At 39.7% G+C, this 25,442-nt stretch overlaps 1 protein-coding gene across 1 annotated transcript in view; it reads left to right on the forward strand.

Annotated features, from left to right (window-relative positions):
• LOC133517368 (neprilysin-4-like) overlaps window positions 1-25,442 on the forward strand; it is a 103,703-nt gene that overhangs the window by 74,692 nt on the left and 3,569 nt on the right. The window contains exons 3-17 of the mRNA XM_061850666.1: window positions 8,348-8,490; window positions 12,553-12,682; window positions 13,451-13,566; window positions 14,059-14,261; window positions 16,538-16,714; window positions 17,095-17,202; window positions 17,504-17,648; window positions 19,067-19,281; window positions 19,800-19,976; window positions 21,378-21,481; window positions 22,178-22,236; window positions 22,415-22,463; window positions 22,828-22,895; window positions 23,742-23,875; window positions 24,652-24,822. Coding sequence (XP_061706650.1) covers window positions 8,348-8,490; window positions 12,553-12,682; window positions 13,451-13,566; window positions 14,059-14,261; window positions 16,538-16,714; window positions 17,095-17,202; window positions 17,504-17,648; window positions 19,067-19,281; window positions 19,800-19,976; window positions 21,378-21,481; window positions 22,178-22,236; window positions 22,415-22,463; window positions 22,828-22,895; window positions 23,742-23,875; window positions 24,652-24,822 — 1,999 coding nt within the window. The remainder of the gene's footprint in view (window positions 1-8,347; window positions 8,491-12,552; window positions 12,683-13,450; window positions 13,567-14,058; window positions 14,262-16,537; window positions 16,715-17,094; window positions 17,203-17,503; window positions 17,649-19,066; window positions 19,282-19,799; window positions 19,977-21,377; window positions 21,482-22,177; window positions 22,237-22,414; window positions 22,464-22,827; window positions 22,896-23,741; window positions 23,876-24,651; window positions 24,823-25,442) is intronic.

The following is a 25,442-nucleotide window of genomic DNA, read 5'->3' on the forward strand; positions in this document are numbered from 1 at the left end:
TATTTGGCTGCGGTTTTCTGTAAGGTGGAGGTACTTCCCCAGTTGGGCTCTGCTCTAGATCTAGAATGACATCCACTGGCTGTACCCTACCACACAAAGCGAGATGATATTCACAAAGCCCATACCTCTCTTGTGGACGTAGTTTAAGGACGTACCCGGGTCCGGGTCCGGGTCGGGTTTATTTAATAAAATCAGTAGAAACGGCGGTCCGATCATTTTATTTTTAAAAACGGTCCCCTGAAGACACTAATTGGTGATTCCGGCGCTAGATGAAGGTACCTATTTACGAAATATTGCCAACATTTTTGTACATTTATTACAACAGGAACCTATATACGTCCAACTGCTGAGCACAGGCCTCCTCTTATGCGCGAGAGGGCTCGGGCTATAGTCCCCACGCTAGTCATTGGGGACTTCACATACACCTTTGAATTTCTTCGCAGATGTATGCAGGTTTCCTTACGTTGTTTTCCTTCACCGAAAATCTGGTGGTATAACTATATATTATATATATAGTCGTCTAGTACCCATAATCCAAGCCTTACTCAGCTTAATGTGGGGCTAGGTCGATCTGTATAAAATTATCCTACAATATTTATTTATTTAAAATTATGTGTTTTACCTTACCAATTTCATTAAAAATCGTGACTCGTCCTAATTCCAAATTATTCTATTTTATTCGAAAATTCTATAACATATTTCTAAATAACCCATTTTAATCAGACCAAAATGCAAATAGCCTGAACACACCGAATGCACGTGCTTTAGAGGTCCCCGTGCATATGCGCGTTGCAAAATACCTATTTTTCATTCATTAATAAATTTAAGAATCATGTAAAGCGTAAACTTATCTATAAGTAAAGCTTATTATACCACATTTAATGATGATGAAATGGATATTCCAATGTATGTACTTCCTTTGTTTTTTTTTTTATTTGTATGATATTTAGAATTTATTCTAGAAACATTCTAGACTAGTATTTTATATACAATTGTTTTTTTTTGTTTGACGATATTTTGTGAAAATCTTAGTATTAAATTTTTATCTATGAATTGTATTCATTAGATTATATGGAATAATATTTACATCAATAAATTGCTCTGATTATTAGCTTAAGATAATAATATGTAATACTGTCTTACTTTTCATAAATGCTTGTTGCTAGGCCTACATGAATTAAAGTATATTTGAACTATATAACCTTATATAGATCGTATCATTCACGAAGACGTGTGCCTTGACTAGTAATGTCATATAATTAAAGGTTAGATTTGACAAATCTACGCGTCATCGTGGATGACACGAACTACAGATCCATGTGCGACGTGCGTATGCGTGCACGGCTCCAACATTTCAGAGCACGCTCACGTGCCAGTCCGCGTATACGCAGCCGGTATGCTCAGGCCTTCATGCGGAATATAAGCGACATAATCTATGATATACATAGTATAGTACCGTGTGAGAGTTCGGCGGCCAGCTGATTGGTATGTTGTCAATGGAATAATGGAAACGAAACTTGTAGAGCAGTGAAATTGCGGTTTGTGTACAAAATGCTGACAATTGCACTTAATTATGTATGAATCTACTATTTTGTACGAATTGGGCATGAGTTCTGGGGGAACTGACAGAACGAGATAGTCTTATGTATCTTTCAGTAGGAGTTGCAGAGAAAGCAATTATTATTGCTTGTCCTTGTCACAATTTAATTCCCCACCGTAAATGCTAGTATGGTTTATGGTGGGCAACAAATAACCCGACCAAATTGCGTAGGTTGTTTTTGGTATGTGGCCAGGAATGTTAAAACGTGTTTTTAATTTTGTCGAATTGCATATGTCCTGTCCTTCACGGACGCACGCGGTATAGCACATCTATACGATCCTACCATCAATGTAACTGTACGCGTGCAAAAGAGATAGCAACAGGCAGGTTAATTTACTAAAATCTATCTGGAAAGCGTCTCTTCTAGGCTCAAGCGTAAAGTGCTCAAGACACAATGTCAGTATAGGAGGAAGTTACATAACGTGTACTATCCATAGAGATAAAGCCTAGGCAACATGATTTCTCTTGGAACATTGACCGTTGTATTATTTCCGGTAAGGGCCACCCCACACCAGCGTCCCGAGCGTCGGCGTCTAGTCTTTTTTTATATGCTACGTCGGTGACAAACAAGCATACCCGCCTGATGGTAAGCAGTCTCCGTAGCCTATGTATGCCTGCAACTCCAGGCGCGTTGCCGACCCTAACACTCCGCACCCTTGTTGAGCTCTGGTAACTTTACTAAGCGGCAGGAACACACTATGAGTAGGGTTTAGTGCTATATGAGGCGTATTTGAATTTTAGTTATTCGATCTGTTTTCGATATGATACTGATCTGTCACTGTCAAAAGTGACGTTTTTGGTTGAAGAAATGACATTTTTGACGCTGACAGATCAGTATCATATCGGAAACAGATCGAATAATCATTCGAATACGCCTGAAGACGTATATGGCGCAACTGTGCAGCGACGCCATTTTCCATAACGCAGACTAGACGCCATCAATATGTATAACTCTGAATCTGACATGAGGAGTTGGGAGAAAATGACCGAACGGGATAGTTTTATGGATAATAAAATGTCCTAAGTGACGTAGACGTATTTAGCTCCCCACCATTTTTATGGTAGTAACAATTAACCCGACCAAATTACGTAGGAATGTTAAAAGATGTTTTTAATTTTGTCGCACTCGAATGACACATCTATAGAAAATATACAATATATATGCTAGACGCCGACAGATAGTAGCTGAGCCAAATATCATGGGTATGACAAAGGCGCAAAGGCTGCGGTGGCTCGGTCATCTAGAACAAATGGGATACGATCGGGCGGTGAAAAGAGCGTTCGAGGGAAAACCGACAGCACGCCGGCCGGCCGGTCGACCTAGGTATCGATGGGCGGATGTGGTGGACACGGATCTGCGCTCCAGGTTGAAGACTGGCGAGAATTGCACAGGACCGGGATCAGTGGCGAGCAGTAGTGTTGGAGGCCAAGACACACTTTGGGTCGCTGCGCCAGAGGAGTAAGTAAGTATGCTAGACGCCGACGCCTGGGAGACGCTAGGGTTGGGTTACCCTTAGGCTGCTCATCGCTACTTTGGCGCACCTGCACCTAAATAACGCCGAAGTCAAAAAACGCTAGTGTGTGGTGGCCCTAACGCGACATTACCCCAGTAAAGATATGTTTGTACAAAAAAATAATAGAAGATTACACAACAAGGCCATTAGGTAACCCATTTTATCCGAGGCAATTTAACGGACGGAGCGTAAGCGAGGACCGAAATAGGTCGAGGATAAAATGGGTTACTTTATGTCCTTGTATAATACTATTATGTATTAGGCTCAAGACACAATGTCACTATAGTAAGGAAGTTGTATAACTTGTACTGTCCATAAAGATAAAGCCTAGGCACCGTAATTTCTCTCGGGACATTGACCGTAGCACTGTTTCCGGTAATGCTATGTAGCCCAGTAAAGATACGGTTGCGCAAAAGTAAATTAAGGTGTATTTTGGTAACTGTTATTTGAAAACGGGATGGTTTTGAAATAAAAAATAAGTCGTCGGGTGAGAATAAGTTTGTGCCGTACGTCACTTACATTGGTTTTCATGAGAGCGCAAAGAAGAAAAAAAATACGGAAAAATTTTATATTTAGGAAATATTTATCTTATTTATCATTTAGGCACATATGTTTACTATTTATAGTACGATACAAATATTTTTAATATGGTGGTAATCAAATAAAAGCATTTTTATTATTGTCATATTAGATTTTGATGAGTAAATGTTAAACGTTCAATGTATGACTTGACACAAATGTTGAATATCTCACAACTTGTTTGATAATTTTCTATTAACCGAGTGTAAATTTTAAAGCGGATACGGCACAACATTTTTGAAAAATAATTTTAATTTAAATGTTATGTTATTTTAGGAATCATAAAAGCCGATGTTGCTCAAAAATGGATATGGCACAAACGTATTCTCAGCCGAAAAAGTATCTACGAAACTAGAAACATTTTCTGCTATAGCAACAGTAAGTAAGACGTTTGGTAAGCAGTGCTTCTGTATTTGTTTAGTAGATGTTAGCGATTTTCATAATTACCCCGTTTTCGAAGTAACCAAATACACCTTAGTTTTTTTTATATCGACTATATTGTAACTAGATGACTTAAAAATACTTAATAAAATATTTATATAAAATATTTGTATATAAGTAGTTAATAATTGTTATCAACTATTTACCATCATCCTAGTTATACGAATAGCATTAGTTAATGTAATGTACTGGTACTAATTAATTTAACCGTAAGATTACTGCATGTTCACTGGTAGAAGACACTTATATAAGATGTGGTTACCTATAATTAGATAAGCATCAGTCCTGATTGTCATATAGATTTAAGAGCATGTAAGATGTATTATCTGTTAGTAATCCTAAATAAATAAATAAAAAAAATAGATATATAATGTATAGAGTAAGAGGTAGTTAAAGCTGTTTTTTTTTTAAACAAAACGATATTTTTTCTAAAATCAGTAAAGAGCTAAACTAAAAAAATACTTTTGAATGAACAGATGAAACATGTCTTAATTGCCTAGGAACAAACATAGATGTTGTAGTACTTTATTTAAGTTTTAAACGAGCTAGAAAATATTTTGTCATAAAGATCCTACTGTAAGACGTTTGTTGTATTTGCATCTATATTTGTGCTGGTAAACATATCACACAAATATATATATATATATATATATATATCATGTATATATATGGGTTCGAATCCCGGTAAGGGCATTTATTTGTGTGATGAGCACAGATATTTGTTCCTGAGTCATGGGTGTTTTCTATGTACCTATTTAAGTATTAGTATATTATATATATATATACCTATATCGTTGACTGGGTACTGTAAAGGAGATACTGTATATCTGAGGTGGGGAATGTAAACACTCGAGGTAGATTTCTGATAATATTCAATAATCTTTTTTTCTACAAATTAATCACATAAACATCGACTAACTTAGATGCTAGCCCCTTACAGAATGAAATCGCCTGCAGATCTTTATTCCTTCAGCAGGGGGATAGTTCTGAATTCAAATAATCGTTGCCAGTTATCTACCACGACACTGCACCCACAACACAAGCCTTCTTGGCTTACCGTGGGACTTAGTCAATTTGTGTAAGAATGTCCCTATAATATTTTGATTTATTTCGCACCTGCATGCATTACGCTAAAAAAAATAGCTGCTTTTACATATTTAAAGTTATTAAAAATTCGCTATACTAGCGTCCCGTGAAGTGACTGGACTAATAGTGCAATATAACGCGGGAATAGTCTATAGAGATTATTGTGATTTCTCTTCTATTTCTAGTTTAGATTACTAAGGACTGCTATAAGGGAAGGTAGGGTGTTTATTTGATTTAGATCTATCTATATGTTAGAAAATACGTATGTACCGTCAGGTTCAAATTTACATGGACAATTTATGAATGATTTCATTCATAACTTGTCTATACACTTTTGAACCCTACCGTACATTGAGAAACTGCACATGGTTGCAGGTACCATTTGGTGGCAAAAGTATTAGTTGTATACCCCTTAACGGCCAGTCAAGTATCAGATATTACAAAAAAAATTAAAATAATATTTTTATAGGGTGGTCATTTCAGCCATATAAAATCGAAGTTTTCCCGTTATGTTGTGCCCTAATTTTGTATTTTTTTGTATTTGTTTGTACCAACTTGAACGCAATAAGGATATGATTATGATTACTTTTTTCTGCAATAGTTAAGTTTATAATGAACATTAAAGCTTTTTATCCCTAAATATATTATTGTCACTTTTTGCATCATACAACGCAATGAAATGACTCGTGTTTATTTTTCGTGGAATGACCTCTGTTAGATATTACGAAATAACTTCGCAAAAACACATGATAATTTATCCTAAAATATCCGGAAAGCGTGGTATTCTGGCAGCACCGCGGGCGCCGTTTGTCACTCTCCCTTCAACTCGGACATGAGCTGCATGCGCGCGCGCACCGTTACTCACGTGCGCAAGCGCCAAAACAACACAGCGCAATCATCACAGCGGCTCCGTTTTAGGGCCGACATTTATTTTGTTATTTTATTTATTAGGAGAACAAACAGAGTAAAATGTACATAAGGTTCGATTAGAACTAACTTACACATAAAACATGCATTTTCCTCCAGGACAGTCCTCACCGAGATACACAGTCCAGTTTACTTTACTTATTCTAATTATGATATGAATATCTTATATATATATATTGGTAAACAAAAACAAAAACACCCACTTCCCGGTTTCCGATGAAGATGAAAATTTGCATACATATATGTAAGTCGGGTGACAATGCAATATTATGGTGCGATCGAGCTGATCTGATTATGGAGACAGGAAGTAGCGACAGGAACAATAAAACTACGCAACCTAGTTGTGTTTGGGGTTTTTAGAATTTTCTCGATGAGTATTAGTTGCCTGTGGAAATAAAGGTACAGTCAGCGATGAAAGCTTGTACCAAAAATTATTTTTTTGCCAAAAACTTATTTATTTGTTACACCTTTGTATGGAGTTGTCCCTCTGTACTGTATTCTGTACTAACGATATAGATCACAATCACTTTCTGCCGTTAGCGGTCGCTGGTCGTGCCGAATGTGACAGAACCCGATTCCGATTTAACAACTTGTTACGGTTTTGATGACCGGTCTGACCTAGTGACCCTGCCTATGAAGCTGATTGTCCTGGGTTGGAATCCCGGTAAGGGCATTCATTTGTGTGATATTTGTTCCTGAGTCATGGACGTTTTTTACGTATTTAAGTATATGTATATTATACACGATGCTCACGAGGAACCCGAAAGATTTTAACCACGTACTTCTGAGGCCAAAAGAAGGAAAAAATGTTATATGAGTTTCAGTAAATTTCGCCCAAAAAAAATTTTTTTTTTTTCAAATTTGGAACGTATCTGTACATAAAAAGTTAATGTTATGGTTAAACTGGCACTAAAAATATTTTTTTACGATTTTTTTTATCTAAAAACTAGTTCTTTACTTGTTACTTTTTGACATCTATCAATAAGGATATTTAGACTACGCCCCATAATGGCATCATTGCGATCAAAAAGGCGTTTTGCACTAAGTTACGATAAGATGTTTTTTTTACATTGGTATTAACTCTGAAACTAGGCGAAATCCAGAACAGTTTATATGACATTTTAGTCTCTAAATGTGATCAATAACACACTGTCAAAATCTTTCGGTATCCTCATGTAGCACCGTGTATATATCGTTGTCTGAGTACCCACAACACAAGCCTTCTGGTGCTTACCGTGGGACTTAGTCAGTTTGTGTAAGAATTTCCCTATAATATTTATAATTAATTTATATACTTATTTTAATATGGCTTTAAAGACCGCTCATGCTGATTGGTAGATGCGAAATGAAGTGAAAATCTTGCATGAGAAGCCCATCACCACGACGATTGTCAAGGTCGTATCAAATCTGTAACAAGTTGTTGAATCCGAATCGGCCTCCGGGAATTTTATTGAGTTGTTGTTTTCGGAAAAATGAGTCGCGCGATGACTGTCGGAGATGCGCGAGTGAAGATATGCGTTATGGCACGATAAGTTGCGATAATTCTGCGAACGTTAGCGCTCAAAGTTAGCATAAAAGATAAAATTAATATAGGTACAAAACAGACAGCCCCATGTGCAGAGCGTGCATGGAAGAAGAGGAAACAACAAAACACATTCTCCTAGACTGCAAACAGGTAGAAGTATACAAGAAAATACCTAGGGACTCCGTGCACACTAAAGGAGGCAGTTAGCAACCTGAAAGCTTTAGGCTTCGAGGAGGAGCTGGGGTGGTTAGAGTAGCGCTACCTCGATTTCACGCAAAATAGGCACAATGGTTGTCGATTTGCGGAAAATGCCCAGAAGCACTAATTAACTAGGTACAAACAAGACATACATATAATACATACACTTAGGACAATTTATTCTTCATTTTATTTCCCATATAGGTACACAAGATACACTTATGTCCTTGTTACTTAAAATCAGTATGTAGTAATAACACTTATACAGACTCAGGTGTGAGACTTAATTAATTTATTTTTTTATCTTTTGTTCTAATTAAAAAAATATTAACGTCAGAGCATTCCTGAGAAGTAACCCTACGTGGGATTTCAGGGTTTGTCCAATGGCTAAGGTCACCCTGTATATTATAGTACGGGTGGCAACCCTATTCGTGTGACTTTTAAAGTTTTTTTTAAATTGTAATATCTTTGTTACAGAGAACGCACAGTACGGTGTTCATCGGTCCTAATCGGAGCTCTAGGAGTGTCCCTGATCACCCTCGCAGTGTATACTGCCGTGTTAGTGCTGACGGAGCACTGGAGCCCTAGGCCTTGCGTCAGCGAAGACTGCGTAGGGACTGGTAAGTACTAAGAGCAAGCTATCTTAATACCCACTGACTTTTTTTTTTATTACGAAAAGGTAAGCATTTGACCACAATCTCACCTGTTGAAAAGTGCCGATGCAGTCTAGGATGGAACATGCTTACCTAAAATATGTCTATTCACTCTCGATTTAAAAAGGTCCAAGTTATAGTGGACTGGGAATAGATTTGCAGGAAGTGAATTCCACTCCTTAGCCGTTCGCATGATAAAGCTGGATGCGTAGCGTTTAGTGCGAATCAGTGGTATACGAAGTAATGACGTAAAGGTGAAACGCATGTCCGCGTCTAGTCCCTCGGTGGCAGAACGGAGATGGGGGGGATAAGATTATGTAATCCCATCGCACACTCCCCGAAATGTATCCTGTAGAATACCGATAAACAGGCTACCTTTCTACGGTGTTCTAGGCTCTGCAGTCGACTTTCTTTTGTCCCTTTCATTTACATACAAAAGGGGTCTTTGCTTGAGCTTGAGCTCGTCTTGATTAAATGAGGTTATAGAAGAGTATAGGAACTGTACAGGCATATATATACCTCATGCCATTGTATGTGCAAAGTTTCATTACAATCCAACATGTAGTTTTAAAATGAGAACGAAGCTCCTTTTGTATGGGAAGGTGAAATTCGGCCGAAGTTGCTACGGACACTTAATGAAAGACGCTAATGGGTTTACTATACGATAAAATGTGTATGATCCACATGTACCTACACGTCATATTCATACAGCGCATCTGAATAATTAGGAAAACTGCACGCATAAAACATATAAATTATCATACGAAAAACTTATAAAAAATCCATTAAAATACCCCGCCAACATAATAGTGACAGTTCTACAATTATTACTGACGTAATAATATTAATTTATGCGTATTTTTCATACCTACGCATCGATTTCCTTCAATTTGAATAATTGATTCCTTTTAAAGCTAAATAATGATATAAATGCATATTCTTGTGTCATCAGTCATCATAGTTCAACACTGAGGCATGGCATCCGAGCATCGTCATTTGTACTAGTTTTTAATTATTTTAATTCTCATATTAAATCCACACGCATAAAGAAACTGCGCCGTTTTCGCGGGAAAATGATACAATTGCATCAATTACAGAACGATTTTAATATTGTGAGGTCGGAATTTAATGTAAATATGCATATATTAGACATATAATGCCACGTGGTTGAATATATTATATCTAGAAGATGATTCAAAATTGTGACGCCGTTCTTATTATGCAAATTAATCCATGTAATACTTATGTCCCTAAGTATCTACGTAGTAATATCTACAGGGTGGACAAATAAAAATGATACACTTTGTTTTTAAACTTTTATTACATTAAGTGGAAAATTTATTAAATATTTTTTTCATAAATATATTATTCAGGGTTGGCAATTGTATACGGAAGATAATTTCTGTCAAATGTCTACCACTAGCAGCAAGCAATTTTATCTCAAATGTTTCTGTTGTTTAAAACACGTTGTTTGCTCGATTAATTTTGAAAAAAAGTGACAGTGATTGGCACCCAAATTCCCCGAATTTTTGAGCTCTTGACTTATTTCTGTGGGTCTATTTAAAATAACGTGTCTATGCTAACGAGCTGATGAAATTTAAACAGTTAAAACCGACTATTCGACACAAATGTACTAAGATAATGCCAAAAATGTGCGAATAGATGCTGAACATTGGGATGATAAGGGCTTACATTTGCCTGCTGTTAGAGGTGGACATATGTCAGACATTATGTTTCGCATGAATTTGCCAAAATAAGCCATACATCTTAAGATTAAGTCGGCTTTAATTTTTGAACTTAATACAGTTAAAATTTAAAAACAAAATGTATACTTCTTATTTGCCTACCCTGTACCTACTGTATGCATAAGTAATCGTCAGTAATAGTTCTAGTATTCTACAATAAATAATCTGAATAATAATCGTTTTAGACACCGATATTGTAATTCTGTAGTTTTAGTCGATTTTCTGTAATGGTTTGTAGATCTAGATACATACTTATATGTATATACCTACTTTAACATTTTCACAAAGCTATGTACAATCAGGCAATTAAAAAATAAACTATCGGCACAGAAAAAAAGCCAAAAATATTAAGTTACTTGATAAGAAATCATTACCTTCTTGAATGTTTCCAATATGTACACCTATAGTAAACACCCCTATAATGGAACAGGCACCAGTAATGGGATGGTATAGACAAATCCTGTTAAACAAGTATTTAGCATCAGTTTTTAAACGCTGACAACATTTTACAATAAACAAGAGTCAATGAGCTGCTTAAGTTTAATTTTTCATTAATATTTGTTAGTTTGAAAGTTAATGCCGCCATACATCCCATGACTGGAGCAAAAAAACACACTTTTAATCATGGATTTGGTTATTTTATTTTAATTGAATGGCATAGTATTCTACTTACTTACTTTACTTTACTTTTAATTGGTTAATAATATTGAAACCAATTACAGTAGCGTTCATTAAATGCATAGAAAACATGGAGAACGAATTGGACATTCAACTTTTAAAACATAAATCGGTAGAAATTTTACAGATGTCGGTGAGATATCAAAAATACTCCAACTTTTCTCTTAAATGTCCCATGATTGGTGCCGTTAACATACACAACATTATTGCCCATACATTAAGGTAGTGTGTACATATTTATGGGACTTTGTCAGTGTCGATATTTAAAACCTTGACCGTGCATTATGTATGTCTAGATCAAGTGAATGCGCCGCGAGTACAAACGCTTCAAATTTGGCGCATAATTAGTATTACTTATGCAAGACTCGCTTAAAACAAGCAATAGGGTTGTTTCCAATTTTCCGAAACGCTTGTATTACGTTCTATATTAACTAAAAGTTACCCTAAAATTCAACTTTTATACTAGATACGGCTTTAAATATGTTAAATTAACAAAATATATTTTATCAGATGCTTTCGCGCCCAAAACGCTCTTTGAAAATTGTGTGACGTCACAGTTTACGGTTTGACACATAACTACATACACACGTAGAAGATACGAACTGTCAACTGACATTTGTCATTTGTTGTTTATCGCCTAACTGTCAACAGTGTCAATCCGAGAGTTGTGACGTCATCAGAATCTTCAATGACGTTTCGAGTTTGGTCACGTGACGTGTGCCAAAAGATATTTTAAATTCAATATTTACAAAAATATGGTCTGGTAATTAACATGTTCTTATAATCCAAAAGAATTTATTGGGATACAATTCTGCCCTGAGATTTGTAGATGGAAACAACCCTATTGCAGCAAATATACACTAAAATATCACTGCAAGCGATTATGAATGAATGAATGAATGAATTTATTTTATTTCAGACTTTTTCAAATCCATATTTTTGTTAGTAGTTACACATGTAGAAAAATGGTTAGTAAACAATGATGACTATCAATAAATTAATAAATTTAAATTTAAATTAATAAAACAAATAATCCTATAACAATATTTTCCGGGTGATAAAACTCGACAGCATGTGTTTTCTCACCCAGAAAAATAAGATAGGATTGTCCCATCTCCCGGCAATGGCTTTCAGGATGCTGTATAAATGGTGTATTCCCATCTGTGCCCGCCCCACGTGACCACCGCCATACAAGATGCGGACATTGATGGGAATGATTTGTATGTCTGTGGTAGCGCCTATTCCCATGGGAATACACCTCATACATTTTTCCTTGTGCGCCTGCTTAAAGGGTCCACTGATTACCAGTTTACCGGACGTTATCAGCCTGTCAGTTATTTGCAAAAGCTGACAATGGCGAATAACTGACAGGCTGATATCATCCGATGAAGTGGGAATCAATTTACCCCTTAAAGACGTGTAAACAAAGGGAAAAAATCGTACGCTTCTGGCAAGCTTCAGTAGCAGAGTTGGTTAAGAGCGATTGGACTGGCATTCGAAAAGATGTTAAGCTCGAGTCTTGTGATTTTTTCCCTTTTTCCTTTAATTTAAAGAGTTTTAGTAGGTAAACCACAACAGCAACATTCATCGCTACCTCTGTCCCCAGCATCCCGCGTCATCGCAGCCCTGAACAAAGACGTGGACCCGTGCACAGACTTCTACGAGTTCGCGTGCGGGGGCTGGATCAAGAAGAACCCCGTGCCAGAATGGGCGACGTCCTGGGACCAGCTTGCAAGGTAGGCTTGTAACCCAGGAGTCTCCCTTTTGACCTGAGAGCCACGCTTTACTTACTTAACGATCGTCCACGTTGGATGCTAAAAGGTATGAAAGATTAATTTTTTCCGACATCGCTGCCCTTAACAAAGAGACCCCTGCACTGACTTCTACGAATTCGCGTGCAGCGGCTGGATCGGGAAGAACCCTATGCCGGAATAGGCGACGTCGTGTGACCAGCTTGCAAGGTGCCTACCTTGCAAGCTGGTCACACGACGTTAAGAAAGGGAGGTACCGCAAAACTGTAAATTTATATTCACTTTTCACGTTGTAATCAGGGACAAATGCCGCAGCTATGCGGTGGAATGAGATAGCAATATCACTTTCTCCCTCTAACGCATAAATTCGTCCCTTGGACTGGCCTGCGCTGAGCCATCGTGTAGAGGAGCCACAAGGGCAGACTTCAATCAAAACGTTAAAAGGTTAAAGTTGGTTCCGATTTTGGTCGCAATATTGACATTTGACAGGCAGTTTTGTACATTGTAGACGATATTAAATATATTCAATCGGGTCATTCACGTATATAAAATCGATATTCAATTATTCATCGAGTTTATATACGTACTTTACATCGACTTTATATACGTGAGTGACCCGACATGTTAACCGTCCATAACGAGAAGCATTTTCACAGAGCGTATGTCATACGTTCATACTGACATATGTCGGTGTCTCACAGAAGTTTTTGATATTAAAATTGTAGACGGTGTTAATAAAGCTCTGGTTTCCAGATTACGAGAGCGACTAGTGGCAGATCTGCGGGAACTGCTGGAGATGGAGGACGACCCTAGCCTGCCACAGAGCGTCCTTAAAGCCAAGGCTTTATACAGAACTTGCATTAATGTCGGTGAGTGCTATGATGTACTTACAAATGTACAGGTTTCGGAAAGTTTCAAAATAGTTAACAAAGGGCTCAGTAATATGGGGAAAATATCATAAGAAATAAAAGAAACTTTTATTTAGGGATTATGGAAAATTTCGATCCCTATACAAAATTATAAGATTTCGAAATTGTTCAATGTGAATTCGTACGTAATTTAGGAAAATTTTCGACGGCACATCACTAGATATTGAGTCAACCCAAAATAAGTTTACAGCGATTTTGATAGCCCAGACGGCGCACGGGTTATTATATACGTCAAACTTCTATGAAATTATGACGTTTACTTGACACTTGTATCGTCTGGGCTACCAAAATCGCTGCAACCTTATCTTGGTCTCACTCAAATTATAAAACTCTAGAAAATGATTTGTTATCCTTCTCATGTTTATTTGATTTGAGTCGTTTGTGACATAATTTACAATGATGATACCAGTAATGTATCATTTCCATTCCCAGATAAACTAGAAGCGGAAGGAATCAAACCAATCCAGAAGATTCTAGAAGAGTTAACCCTCCCGCCGCGTCCGCCGAGCGAAGCCTCCGCTAATTTCAGCTGGGAGTTTGTAGCGGGGAGGGGGAGGAGGGAGTTGGGTCTGAGTGTGTTGCTGAGCGTGCAGGTGGCTGAGGATGTGAGGAATACCAGCAGGAACCGGGTTGTGGTGAGTCAAGCTAAGCCACTTTATTATCTCCATTACGAACTCCCACCCAGCCTCCGCTAATGTCAGCTGGGAGTTTGTAGCGGGGCGGGGGAGGAGGGAGTTGGGTCTGAGTGTGCTGCTGAGCGTGCAGGTGGTTGAGGATGTAAGGGATACCAGCAGGTACCAGGTCGTGCTGAGTCAAACTAAGCCCTTTAATTGAAAAGGTACTCTTAGATAAAAGTAAAGTAGTTAACAGAACCAAGTCACTCAGCGAAGGGATATATCGTAAATTTTTAGGGTTCCGTAGCCAAATGGCAAAAAACGGAACCCTTATGGATTCGTCATGTCTGTCCGTCTGTCCGTCCGTATGTCACAGCCACTTTTTTTCGAAACTATAAGAACTATACTGTTGAAACTTGGTAAGTAGATGTATTCTGTGAACCGCATTAAGATTTTCACACAAAAATTGAAAAAAAAAATATTTTGGGGGTTCCCCATACTTGGAACTGAAACTCTAATTTTTTTTTTTCATCAAACCCATGTACATACTTATGGGGTATCTAATATAATTTTTTTTCTAAACTGAATAGTTTGCGCGAGAGACACTTCCAAATTGGTAAAATGTGTCCCCCCCCCCTGTAACTTCTAACATAAGAGAATGATAAAACTAAAAAAAAATATATGATGTACATTACCATGCAAACTTCCACCGAAAATTAGTCTGAACGACATCTAGTAAGTAGTTTTTTTTTAAATACGGCATAAATGGTACAGAACCCTTCATGGGCGAGTCCGACTCGCACTTGGCCGTTTTTATTACTTTAAAAAACGGAACTACATAGGTAGATACCTATGAATAAAAAGTAGAATAGATATTCTATGGTATGTATTTTTACCTTAGAGAATTAAACATGAGTAGTTTGTTGCCGGAGGCATGGGAAATTGGCATGACGGAGCACTCTCCGTACACACGTCACGAATTATCTTCCGATAGACATCAAGATAAGTTCAGATATTTAAACCCGTTTTGAAGTTACCTATAGCAAGCGTTTTGTTACCTAATGTCTTAAAGAACAAAGATTTTGATTTTTTTGTCATGAAATTTTGAACGCGGCTAAAGTTTTTTACTGTGGTTTTTGTGTGTGTAATTAGTCCAACCGATGACTCAATTGTTTTATCTCAGCATATTGTTTCATCCGAGGTGGAAAAATATAGATATTTGCAGTATGATATTTCCCATCGGCGAGTTTGAATAAGGATAATTTAGTTCTGGGAAGTAACTCGCTTAGAACTTATTTTGTATTCCATTTTGGAAATTTCCCTGTTTAAATCGAGGAAGATCTTAAGACAATGATCAAATACATACTCGTAGTTTTGGGGGAAGCCAACGATTTTATAAGATAAAACCGGGCAAGTGCGAGTTGGACTCGCGCACGAAGGGTTCCGTACCATTATTTATAAATACGGCAAAAAAAAAATGTTTGTTGTATGGGAGCCCCCTTAATTATTTGTTTTATTCTGTTTTTAGTATTTGTTGTTATAGCGGCAACAGAAATAGGTACATCATCTGTGAAAATTTCAACTGTCTGGCTATCACGGTTCATGAGATACAGCCTGGTGACGGACGGACGGACGGACGGACAGCGAAGTCTCAGTAATAGGGTCTCGTTTGACCCTTTGGGTACGGAACCCTAAAAACGATTCTGAAACTCGATTTTTTCGACTCGATTTTTATGATTCGATTTCTGTATAATAATCCTCAGTCTACGTATAAATATTAATGATTCAGTTCGGCTTCTCAGAAAACGATATGTGCGAAAACATCTGTATCGTTGTACAGTCAAAAGATTTCATTTGTGACCCATTTCGTACCTTGTCACAGTGACAAACAACATGAAAGTCGCTAGTACGAAATGGGTCACAAATTTAATCTTTTGACTGTACCTATACACCTTAAGGTGACATTCGGATATCAACTGCCACTCCACACACAGTAATACAGCTTTACTGTTGCGGCATTACTGCGTTGGCGTTGATGCGGCCGCTGTATCTATTAATTTCCTTGATAAAATTACTGACGGATTGAACGTCATATTCGCGCCAGTATTGGGGCTGCGAACGTCACTCATTTTGTCAAGCATATTGACAGATACAGCGTAGCGCCCGCGTCGAGGCTGCAGCAGTAATGTCGCTACAGTAAAGCAGTTGCAGCTGTCATCCGAACATCACCTTTACTTGTACCTAGTATTCTTTTGTCTATGAATAATAACAGTATTTTATTTCTTACGAATTTACAGGTAGAGCAAGTATCCCCAGGCTTCAGCGAGCGTTACCTCCTGGCCCCTGAGCAGTTCGCGCACGAACTCGAACAGTACCACACATATATCAAGGAGATGATCTCGCTAGCGGACCCGCCGACCAACGCCACGGAGTTCGCTGACGATATCGTGGCTTTCAGCAAGAGCTTAGCTAAGGTTAGTGTTTGAGCAAGCTGGAAGCAGAAACATAGTACAGGTGCCTAAATGTGAAGGCCGAAGCCGAGCTGACAGGTGTTGCGCACTTCGCCAGTACTGCGACGTGACGCAATACTTACATTGGGACGGCCAAAGGCTGAGCTGCGGGAATTTAATGCTTAAACACAGAACAATAGCATAGGTGCCTAAATGCAGAGGCCGAGCTGCGGTTGCTATGAGAAGTCAGTGAAGACACCTGCTGTTAAAGATTTTCAAGACTAGTTAATTTCTACCTACTCATAGATTTTTCCGTAAAAAAAACAAAATAAAAATCGTCAAAATTATGTTGTCCATTTAAGAAAAACTAAAATAACATCTCTGAATGACAATTGTAATTTCAGATCATGACGCCAGTGGAGGTCCGGCGGAGCGGCACGCACTTGTTCCATGAGGTCAGCGTGAAGCAGCTCGTCCAAGGGTCCTCGGGCGGTCCAGCACAGTGGAAGGATGTAGGTTCTTTAGTATTGTCTTGTAACTCGTTATATAACTGATATATTCCAAATAAAATAAAAATTGTCACGTGTCATCCAAATCTCATCATTCGCTTGCTCTTTCCCATTGCACTTGGGGTCGGCGAAGCATGACTTTTGCCTCCTTATCTGGTGTCGTTCGTCATCTCATCATTTTTTGCTTTCATTTCATATCATCTTTCATAGAGTCCATACTTGGTTTTCCTTTCACGTCAAATTATTTCACAGTAACTACTGGACTGCATTAAAGCCGCTTTTTAATATCGATTTCTGTTTTCAGCATGACTGGGAGAAGTACCTGGAACTGGTATTCTCCAATACAAGCGTGGTGTTAGACCAGGACGCAGACCGAGTCATCGTCATGGACCTGCCTTACCTGCAGAAACTGGCCGTGCTGCTGACCGAGACCAAACCTGTAATCATTGGTATGTGACTAAGTATATTCCGCAAGTCTCCACCACAAGCGTGGTGATAGACCAAGACGAATGATCGCCGTGAACCTGCCGTATCTGCAGAAACTGCTGGCCGTACTGCTGATGGAGACCAAACCTCTGTGCCTTTGGTATGTGACTGGAGTATAGTCTCATCACAAGCGTGGTGTTAGACCAGGACGCAGACCGGGTCGTGGACCTCCCGGATCTGCAGAAACTGGCAGTGCTGCTGACGGAGACCAAACCTGTTATCATTGGTATGTTGTGACTATAATCCGCAATTTCGTCGCGCTGTCAAAAAGATCGGGTAACTTCCAGGCAACAGGGGAGACTAGCACTTATTGGGACTATTTCAGTTTCCAAGAGTGACAGCTACACGGAAGAGTGACTGATAAAAGTGGAATAATATTATGAATATAATTGAAACTCATTGGTACGGATCGGAGTTCGAACCCAGGACCCCCGGTTTGGAAACTGCACGACATACCCCATCAGCCTAAAAATTTGACTTACTATTTATTTTAAAATAAGCCTCTGTAATAATTGCACAAAGCGAAACGCAGTTACACAATCTACTGTGATCAAATCATATTTGTATAGGCGTTTGTCAATCGTGTGCTGAACGCTTTAACATGTAAATCTCGTCATGCACTGTTTGCTGATGCCTATCTCAATTCAGGAGCGGTGCTGACCTGAAAGGTCATGTGCGTTGTGTGTATTTAGTTACATCTGTATTTATTTACTACCTACCATGCTATGAATGTTGTGATGGCAATTAATTTTAAATAAGCTATATTTCTAGTTATAATTTCAACTAAAGTGCAGAGGGTGCTTGGAATATATATAGTCCTCCTCATCGTTTTCGATGACGGCGACCCCAAATAAACACATTATGGACGTTGTCTAGCATGAGCCCTAATGTGGCTGGCCAGGCCGAACTTGCTCTTAAATACTCTATTGCACGCGTGACAATAAAGTGCTTGGAATAGAACCTATATGACAGACTGTTGTCTGTAGTCCATGGTTAATCTTTTCGGCTTGTTTTCTAAAATGGTCACCAATTAATATATCCTATTCGACTGAAGCTCCACCATTAAGTTTTGCACGTTTAACCATGTGTCCTACTTAACCTGAACCTAAAGGCATCATTTGGATTCGGACTGCACGAGCTGTTACTGCTCCGATATCAAAGATTCGAGCAGAAACATCGATTTTGTCATTTACGCGCGGTAATCATTGTTGCATCATTGTCAGCAGTAATGTCGTGCTGTTGCTGCTAGATAAAATGTCATTAACCAACAATTAATTAATTAATTTGGAAACTGCACGACATAGCCTACAGATTAGATCAGATAGAGATTCGTTTGGATTGCACCACGATTGTACCGACTTTACTAAGTACTTTTTTTCAGAACGTTTCCTCTGGTGGAGCGTCTTCTCCACCGTTGCTCCGATGACCCTCAGCGCCTTCCGTGACCTTGGCTTCGAGTTCAGCAAAGCTGTGTTCGGACTGCAGCAGAGAACGCCGAGATGGAAAAGTTGTACGGCTAATGTCAATGCCAACTTTGGAGTAGCGTTGAGCTATCTATATGTGAAGCGGCATTTTGATCAGACTTCTAGACAGAAGGTAAGGGCTTGTAGGTTTAATTATCAATATTTCCAATCATTTTCAGTGCCGTATAGGTTTGGTCTTCAATTCTCCTGTGTTTGGAATGCAGTACCTAGAGAACGCCCAGGTGGAAAAGTTGTAGGGCTAATGTCAATTCTTTGGAGTGGCGTTGAGCTATCTATATGTGAAGCGGCATTTTGATCAGACTTCTAGACAAAAGGTAAGGACTACATTTTAGTAACCCTTCTTATGTAAGAAGAAACCTTATTTTTTTAATTCTAGACGAAAATGTATGACTTTGGGGTGACGACAAACGCTTCTCCTAGCTATGAATTAGAATTAGCTAAAACAAGAATTTAACGAAACGCCTTGGTGATCTCTTTGAGATTATAACTTAAGAAAGAGTTCTATCCATATGGGGCGTATAGCGTAAATAATCAGATATATAATAACTCAGACGAAATCTTTTGGAATTTCAAAAAAATATCAGAGGCATTTCCTTTTACGATTATTAATTGTTATTCAATATGTTCCAGGCCATAGAGATGGTAGAAGACGTGCGCTCCGCGTTCGCCGCGGCCGTGAAGGAGCTGGACTGGATGGACACCACCACCCGACTGAAGACCCTCAACAAGCTCAGCGCCATCAGGAACTTCGTAGGCTTCCCTGCCTGGTTGCTCACACACGAGCAACTAGACAAGCACTACAAACATGTGAGTACCAAGAACCGATCCTCAGCCAACTAGGAGCTGGACTGGATAGACTGCATCAGACTGAAGACCCTCAACAAGCTCAGCGCCATCAGGAACTTCGTAGGCTTCCCTGCCTGGTTGCTCACACACGAGCAACTAGACAAGCACTACAAACATGTGAGTACCAAGAACCGATCCTCAGCCAACTAGGAGCTGGACTGGATAGACTGCATCAGACTGAAAAACCTTCAAGCTCAGCGCCATCAGGAACTTCGTAGGCTTCCCTGTCTGGTTGCTCACACACGAGCAACTAGACAAGCACTATAAACACGTGAGTACCAAGAACCGATCCTCAGCCAACTAGGAGCTGGACTGGATAGACTGCATCAGACTGAAAAACCTTCAAGCTCAGCGCCATCAGGAACTTCGTAGGCTTCCCTGCCTGGTTGCTCACACACGAGCAACTAGACAAGCACTACAAACATGTGAGTACCAAGAACCGATCCTCAGCCAACTAGGAGCTGGACTGGATAGACTGCATCAGACTGAAAAACCTTCAAGCTCAGCGCCATCAGGAACTTCGTAGGCTTCCCTGCCTGGTTGCTCACACACGAGCAACTAGACAAGCACTACAAACATGTGAGTACCAAGAACCGATCCTCAGCCAACTAGGAGCTGGACTGGATAGACTGCATCAGACTGAAGACCCTCAACAAGCTCAGCGCCATCAGGAACTTCGTAGGCTTCCCTGCCTGGTTGCTCACACACGAGCAACTAGACAAGCACTACAAACATGTGAGTACCAAGAACCGATCCTCAGCCAACTAGGAACTGCACTGGATGGATTCCATCAGACTGAAAAACCTTCAAGCTCAGCGCTATCAGGAACTTCGTAGGCTTCCCTGCCTGGTTTCTCACACATGAGCAACTAGACAAGCACTACAAACATGTGAGTACCAAGAACCGATCGTCAGCCAACTAGGAGCTGGACTGGATGGATTCCATCAGACTGAAAAACCTTCAAGCTCAGCGCCATCAGGAACTTCGTAGGCTTCCCTGTCTGGTTGCTCACACGAACAACTAGACAAACATTACAAACCTGTGTACCAAGAACCGTTATTTAAGTCACTTAATAGACGACCAGTGACGTTACCGATATAAAATTTTACTATATTGCTATTAGGCCAGAAAGGTTCGTAATTGGCGACCAGCGATCACATACAAGATGCACTTGGCAGTCAATAAACGATTAAAAATCGTCATCGTCAAAATCGTACGGAATCACCTATTGGAAGCGAGAAGCGATTGAAGGATTATTGCATAATTCAAAGACTCGACTATTAATTAAATACCCGCCGGGCACCCTTTTAGGTATATTATCCATCTTGGGTTTGTGTAATAAGCTGTGAATACATTTTTCAGGCGGAAGTGGTACCGGACAACCTGTTTGAGACCTACTTGAAACTGACGAAAGCTGCCGTCAAGAAATCCTTGGAATCCCTCCGGGAGACACCCGACAGAGACAGGTATGATTGTTCTGAAGCAAGCATAAGGCCATAAGGCGTCATGTGAAAATAGTTTTGCCGTGACAGAAAATTGTGTTCCTGTTCATAACAGTAAGCGGTTGGTTTTTATCTGGATTCAAACATTAACTTTCGCCTCGCCTCGCCACTCACACGAAAGTGTACCTAATTCTAGGGTTAGAGATATTGCAAGTGCTACTTCTCTCTAGATTCCTAACACACCCTTATCAGAGATGGACCCGGGTATGTCCTTTGGACCCGGGTATGTCCTTAAACTACGTCCAAAAGAGAGGTATGGGCAATGTGAATGTCATCTCGCCTTGTGTGGTAGGGCACAGCACAGCAGATGTCATTCCAGATCTAGAGCAGAGCCCAACTGGGGAAGTACCTCCACCTTACAGAAAACCGCAGCCAAATAACACTAGATCCTACTCATAGTGTTGTGTTCCTGCCGGTGAGTAAGGTTGCCAGAGCTCAACGAGGGGGTGGGGTTAGGGTCGGCAACGCGCATGTAACTCCTCTGGAGTTGCAGGTGTACATAGGCTACGGAGACTGCTTACCATCAGGCAGGCCGTATGCTTGTTTGCCATCGACGTAGTATTAAAAAAAAAAAAAAAGATTGTTTTAGCTCTGCGGATCTAACCAAAACTCTACTCGTTCGAATTTATTTCGCAAAAAAGTAACATGTTGTTTTTGCAGATGGGTCGCCACCGCGACAACAGTCAACGCCTTTTATTCGGCTACCCTCAACTCAGTCAGTAAGTGATCTTAAAGCTATTACCATGTAGTACCCAACTACTAAAACTGAACGAAATGACAATTTTTTCTTCAATTTCATTGCCTTTGATAGAATTACCAACAATATCTTATGTGTGCTTATTGTATTTTTTTTAAAGTTATTCAAATAATTTATTATACATTTTATTTTCGTTCCAGCGTTCCCTGCTGGAATTTTACAGCCGCCTTTCTATGGGAATGGAATCGAGTAAGTAAAACTGAAATCAGTAACCGGGGTATCCATTATGTCATAATAAATAATAATAAATATTATAGGACATTATTACACACATTGACTAAGTCCCACAGTAAGCTCAATAAGGCTTGTGTTGAGGGTACTTAGACAACGATATATATATAATATAAATATTTATAAATACTTAAATACATAGAAAACACCCATGACTCAGGAACAAATATCCATGCTCATCACACGAACCACCAGGATTTGAACCCGGAACCATCGGCTTCATAGGCAGGGTCACTACCCACTAGGCCAGATCGGTCGTCAAATGTAAAGAACCTCGACGTGAAGGAAGAAATATCCTTTTAAAATACATATATATTTCTAGGGCTATCAACTATGGATCGATTGGTGCAATTATGGGCCATGAAGTAACACACGGCTTTGATGATCAAGGTAAGTCCAACAAATCTCTTAATACTGGTTCCATATTTTCCGTCATCTACGATGACCTTTAATAACATAATAACACATTACGAGGCACGCGTCTTCGTGAATGACACGATCTATACTCATAAAGTACCGTTTAACCAGCTAACTATAGGCCAAAAGCTTCCAACCATGGTCCAAACTTCTCGTATCTTCTATCAGGTGTATGTGTGTGTGTTTGGACCCGGGTACGTCCTTAAACTACGCCCAAAAGAGAGGTAATGGCATTGTGAATATATCCTCGCTTTGTGTGGTAGGGCACAGCACAGCGGATGTCATTCAAGATCTAGAGCAGAGCCCAACCGGGGAAGTACCTCCACCTTACAGAAAACCGCAGCCAAATAACACTAGACCTTACTCATAGTGTTGTGTTCCTGCCGATGAGTAAGGTTGCCAGAGCTCAACGAGGGTGCGGAGTGTTAGGGTTGGCAACGCGCATGTAAATCCTCTGGAGTTGCAGGCGTCCTTAGGCTACGGAGACTGCTTACCATCAGGCGGGCCGTATGCTTGTTTGCCACCGACGTGGTATATATATATATATAAACTATTATTTGAATGTCGTATTTCTATGCCAAGATATTAATAAAAATTTAATTGAATTGAAACTGTTACGTATTGAACTTGAGCACTATAAGTAGTTGTGGTAGGTACTGGCCTATAGTTAGATGATTACGGTATGGTCCTATCCGACAGTACACATAACTTTTAGTTTTAAAATTGCTAAAAAAAATTATGTGTCGCAAAGATATATTATTTGCGAGATATGTGTCTTTGCAAGTACAGTCACCTCTACAAAGTTTGTTGAAATTGCAGGGCGACGTTACGACGAAATGGGTAACCTGAAGCAGTGGTGGTCTGCGGCAACCCTGGAGCACTACCATGGAAGAGTATCCTGCATCATTGACCAGTACAGCAAGTATCATCTGCCGCAGCTGCCCAACTATACGGTAATCTTTCTCGAATCGCTCTTCATTTTAGTTTAGTGGAACCATCCCTCTTTCATGGGTGTTTTCCTTCGCCATCGTCCACACTTTTAACTGAGACTTGGCAGACGAATATGCAATCTGAAGCTGTGGTACGGTAATCATCTTTCTCGAATCCTTACCAGGATTTGAACCCGGGACCATCAGCTTCGTAGGCAGGGTCACTATCCACTAGGCCAAACCGGTCGTCATAATAATATATAAATATTTATAAATACTTAAATACATAGAAAACACCCATGACTCAGGAACGAATATCCATGCTCATCACACAAATACATGCACTTACCAGGATTTGAACCCAGGACCATCAGCTTCGAAGGCAGGTACACTACCCACTAGGCCAAACCGGTCGTCCGGTCGTCAGTTTCATCCTTGAGTGTTCTACTGTAGATGTCTTCTTTGAGCATTCATCTAACGAGTCATCTACTGTAACCTTAACATGATTTTCTTTGTGGCCTGGTCCTTTCTAGTACTTATTCCATGAATCACAATTCGCACGGTAGCTAAATAATATTTCTACTATACGAGTATATACTAACGTGATGAACTTCGCTAGATGTGAATGTCTGAATTTGAATTATGAAGAGATAAAGAGAGCTTAAGTTTTATAGATATCGGCACTAAGAGGCCATTGAGTGCTATATTTTTGTATGTCGCTCTCGCTTTAGGTGAAACTATCGCAATAATCGTTTTTCGAGAGTTCACAGCTGCATCTCTAATCTATCTTGCATTCCCAGGTGCACGGCTTCAACACGCAAGGCGAGAACATCGCCGACAACGGCGGACTGCGCGCCGCGCTCCACGCGTACCAGCTCTTCACTAAAAGGGAACCGGCTGCACGAAGAGATACCCTGCCAGGATTACCGCAATATAAACCTGAGCAGCTGTTCTTCTTAGGGTTCGCACAGGTAAGGACCGCCTTTCAAGGCCTACATTCGTGTAGATTGTTCACCAAGAGGAAAACAGCCGCACGAAGGAATACCCTATCAGGATTACCACAATATAAACCTGAGCAGCTGTTCTTCTTAGGGTTTGCACAGGTAAAGACCGCTTTTCAAGGCCTGCATTCGTGTAGATTGTTCACCAAGAGGAAAACAGCCGCACGAAGGAATACCCTATCAGGATTACCGCAATATAAACCTGAGCAGCTGTTCTTCTTAGGGTTTGCACAGGTAAAGACCGCTTTTCAAGGCCTGCATTCGTGTAGGTTGATCTCCAAGAGGGAACCAGCCCCATGAAAGGACACTACCAGGATTACCGCAATATAAACCTGAGCAGCTGTTCTTCTTAGGGTTTGCACAGGTAAGGACCGCCTTTCAAGGTCTGCACTCATACTAACTCTTCACCAAGAGAAAACCAACCACACGAAAAGATACCCTACCAGGATTACCGCAATATAAACCTGAGCAGCTGTTTTTCTTAGGGTTCGCACAGGTAGGGATCGCCTTTCAAGGCCTAAACTTGTATGGACTGTTTACAAAGAGGGAACTAGGATGACGGGACACCATACCTGGTCTGCCGCAATATA

Source organism: Cydia pomonella, chromosome 4 (genome assembly GCF_033807575.1).
Source record: "Cydia pomonella isolate Wapato2018A chromosome 4, ilCydPomo1, whole genome shotgun sequence".
Taxonomy (NCBI): Eukaryota; Metazoa; Arthropoda; class Insecta; order Lepidoptera; family Tortricidae; genus Cydia; species Cydia pomonella.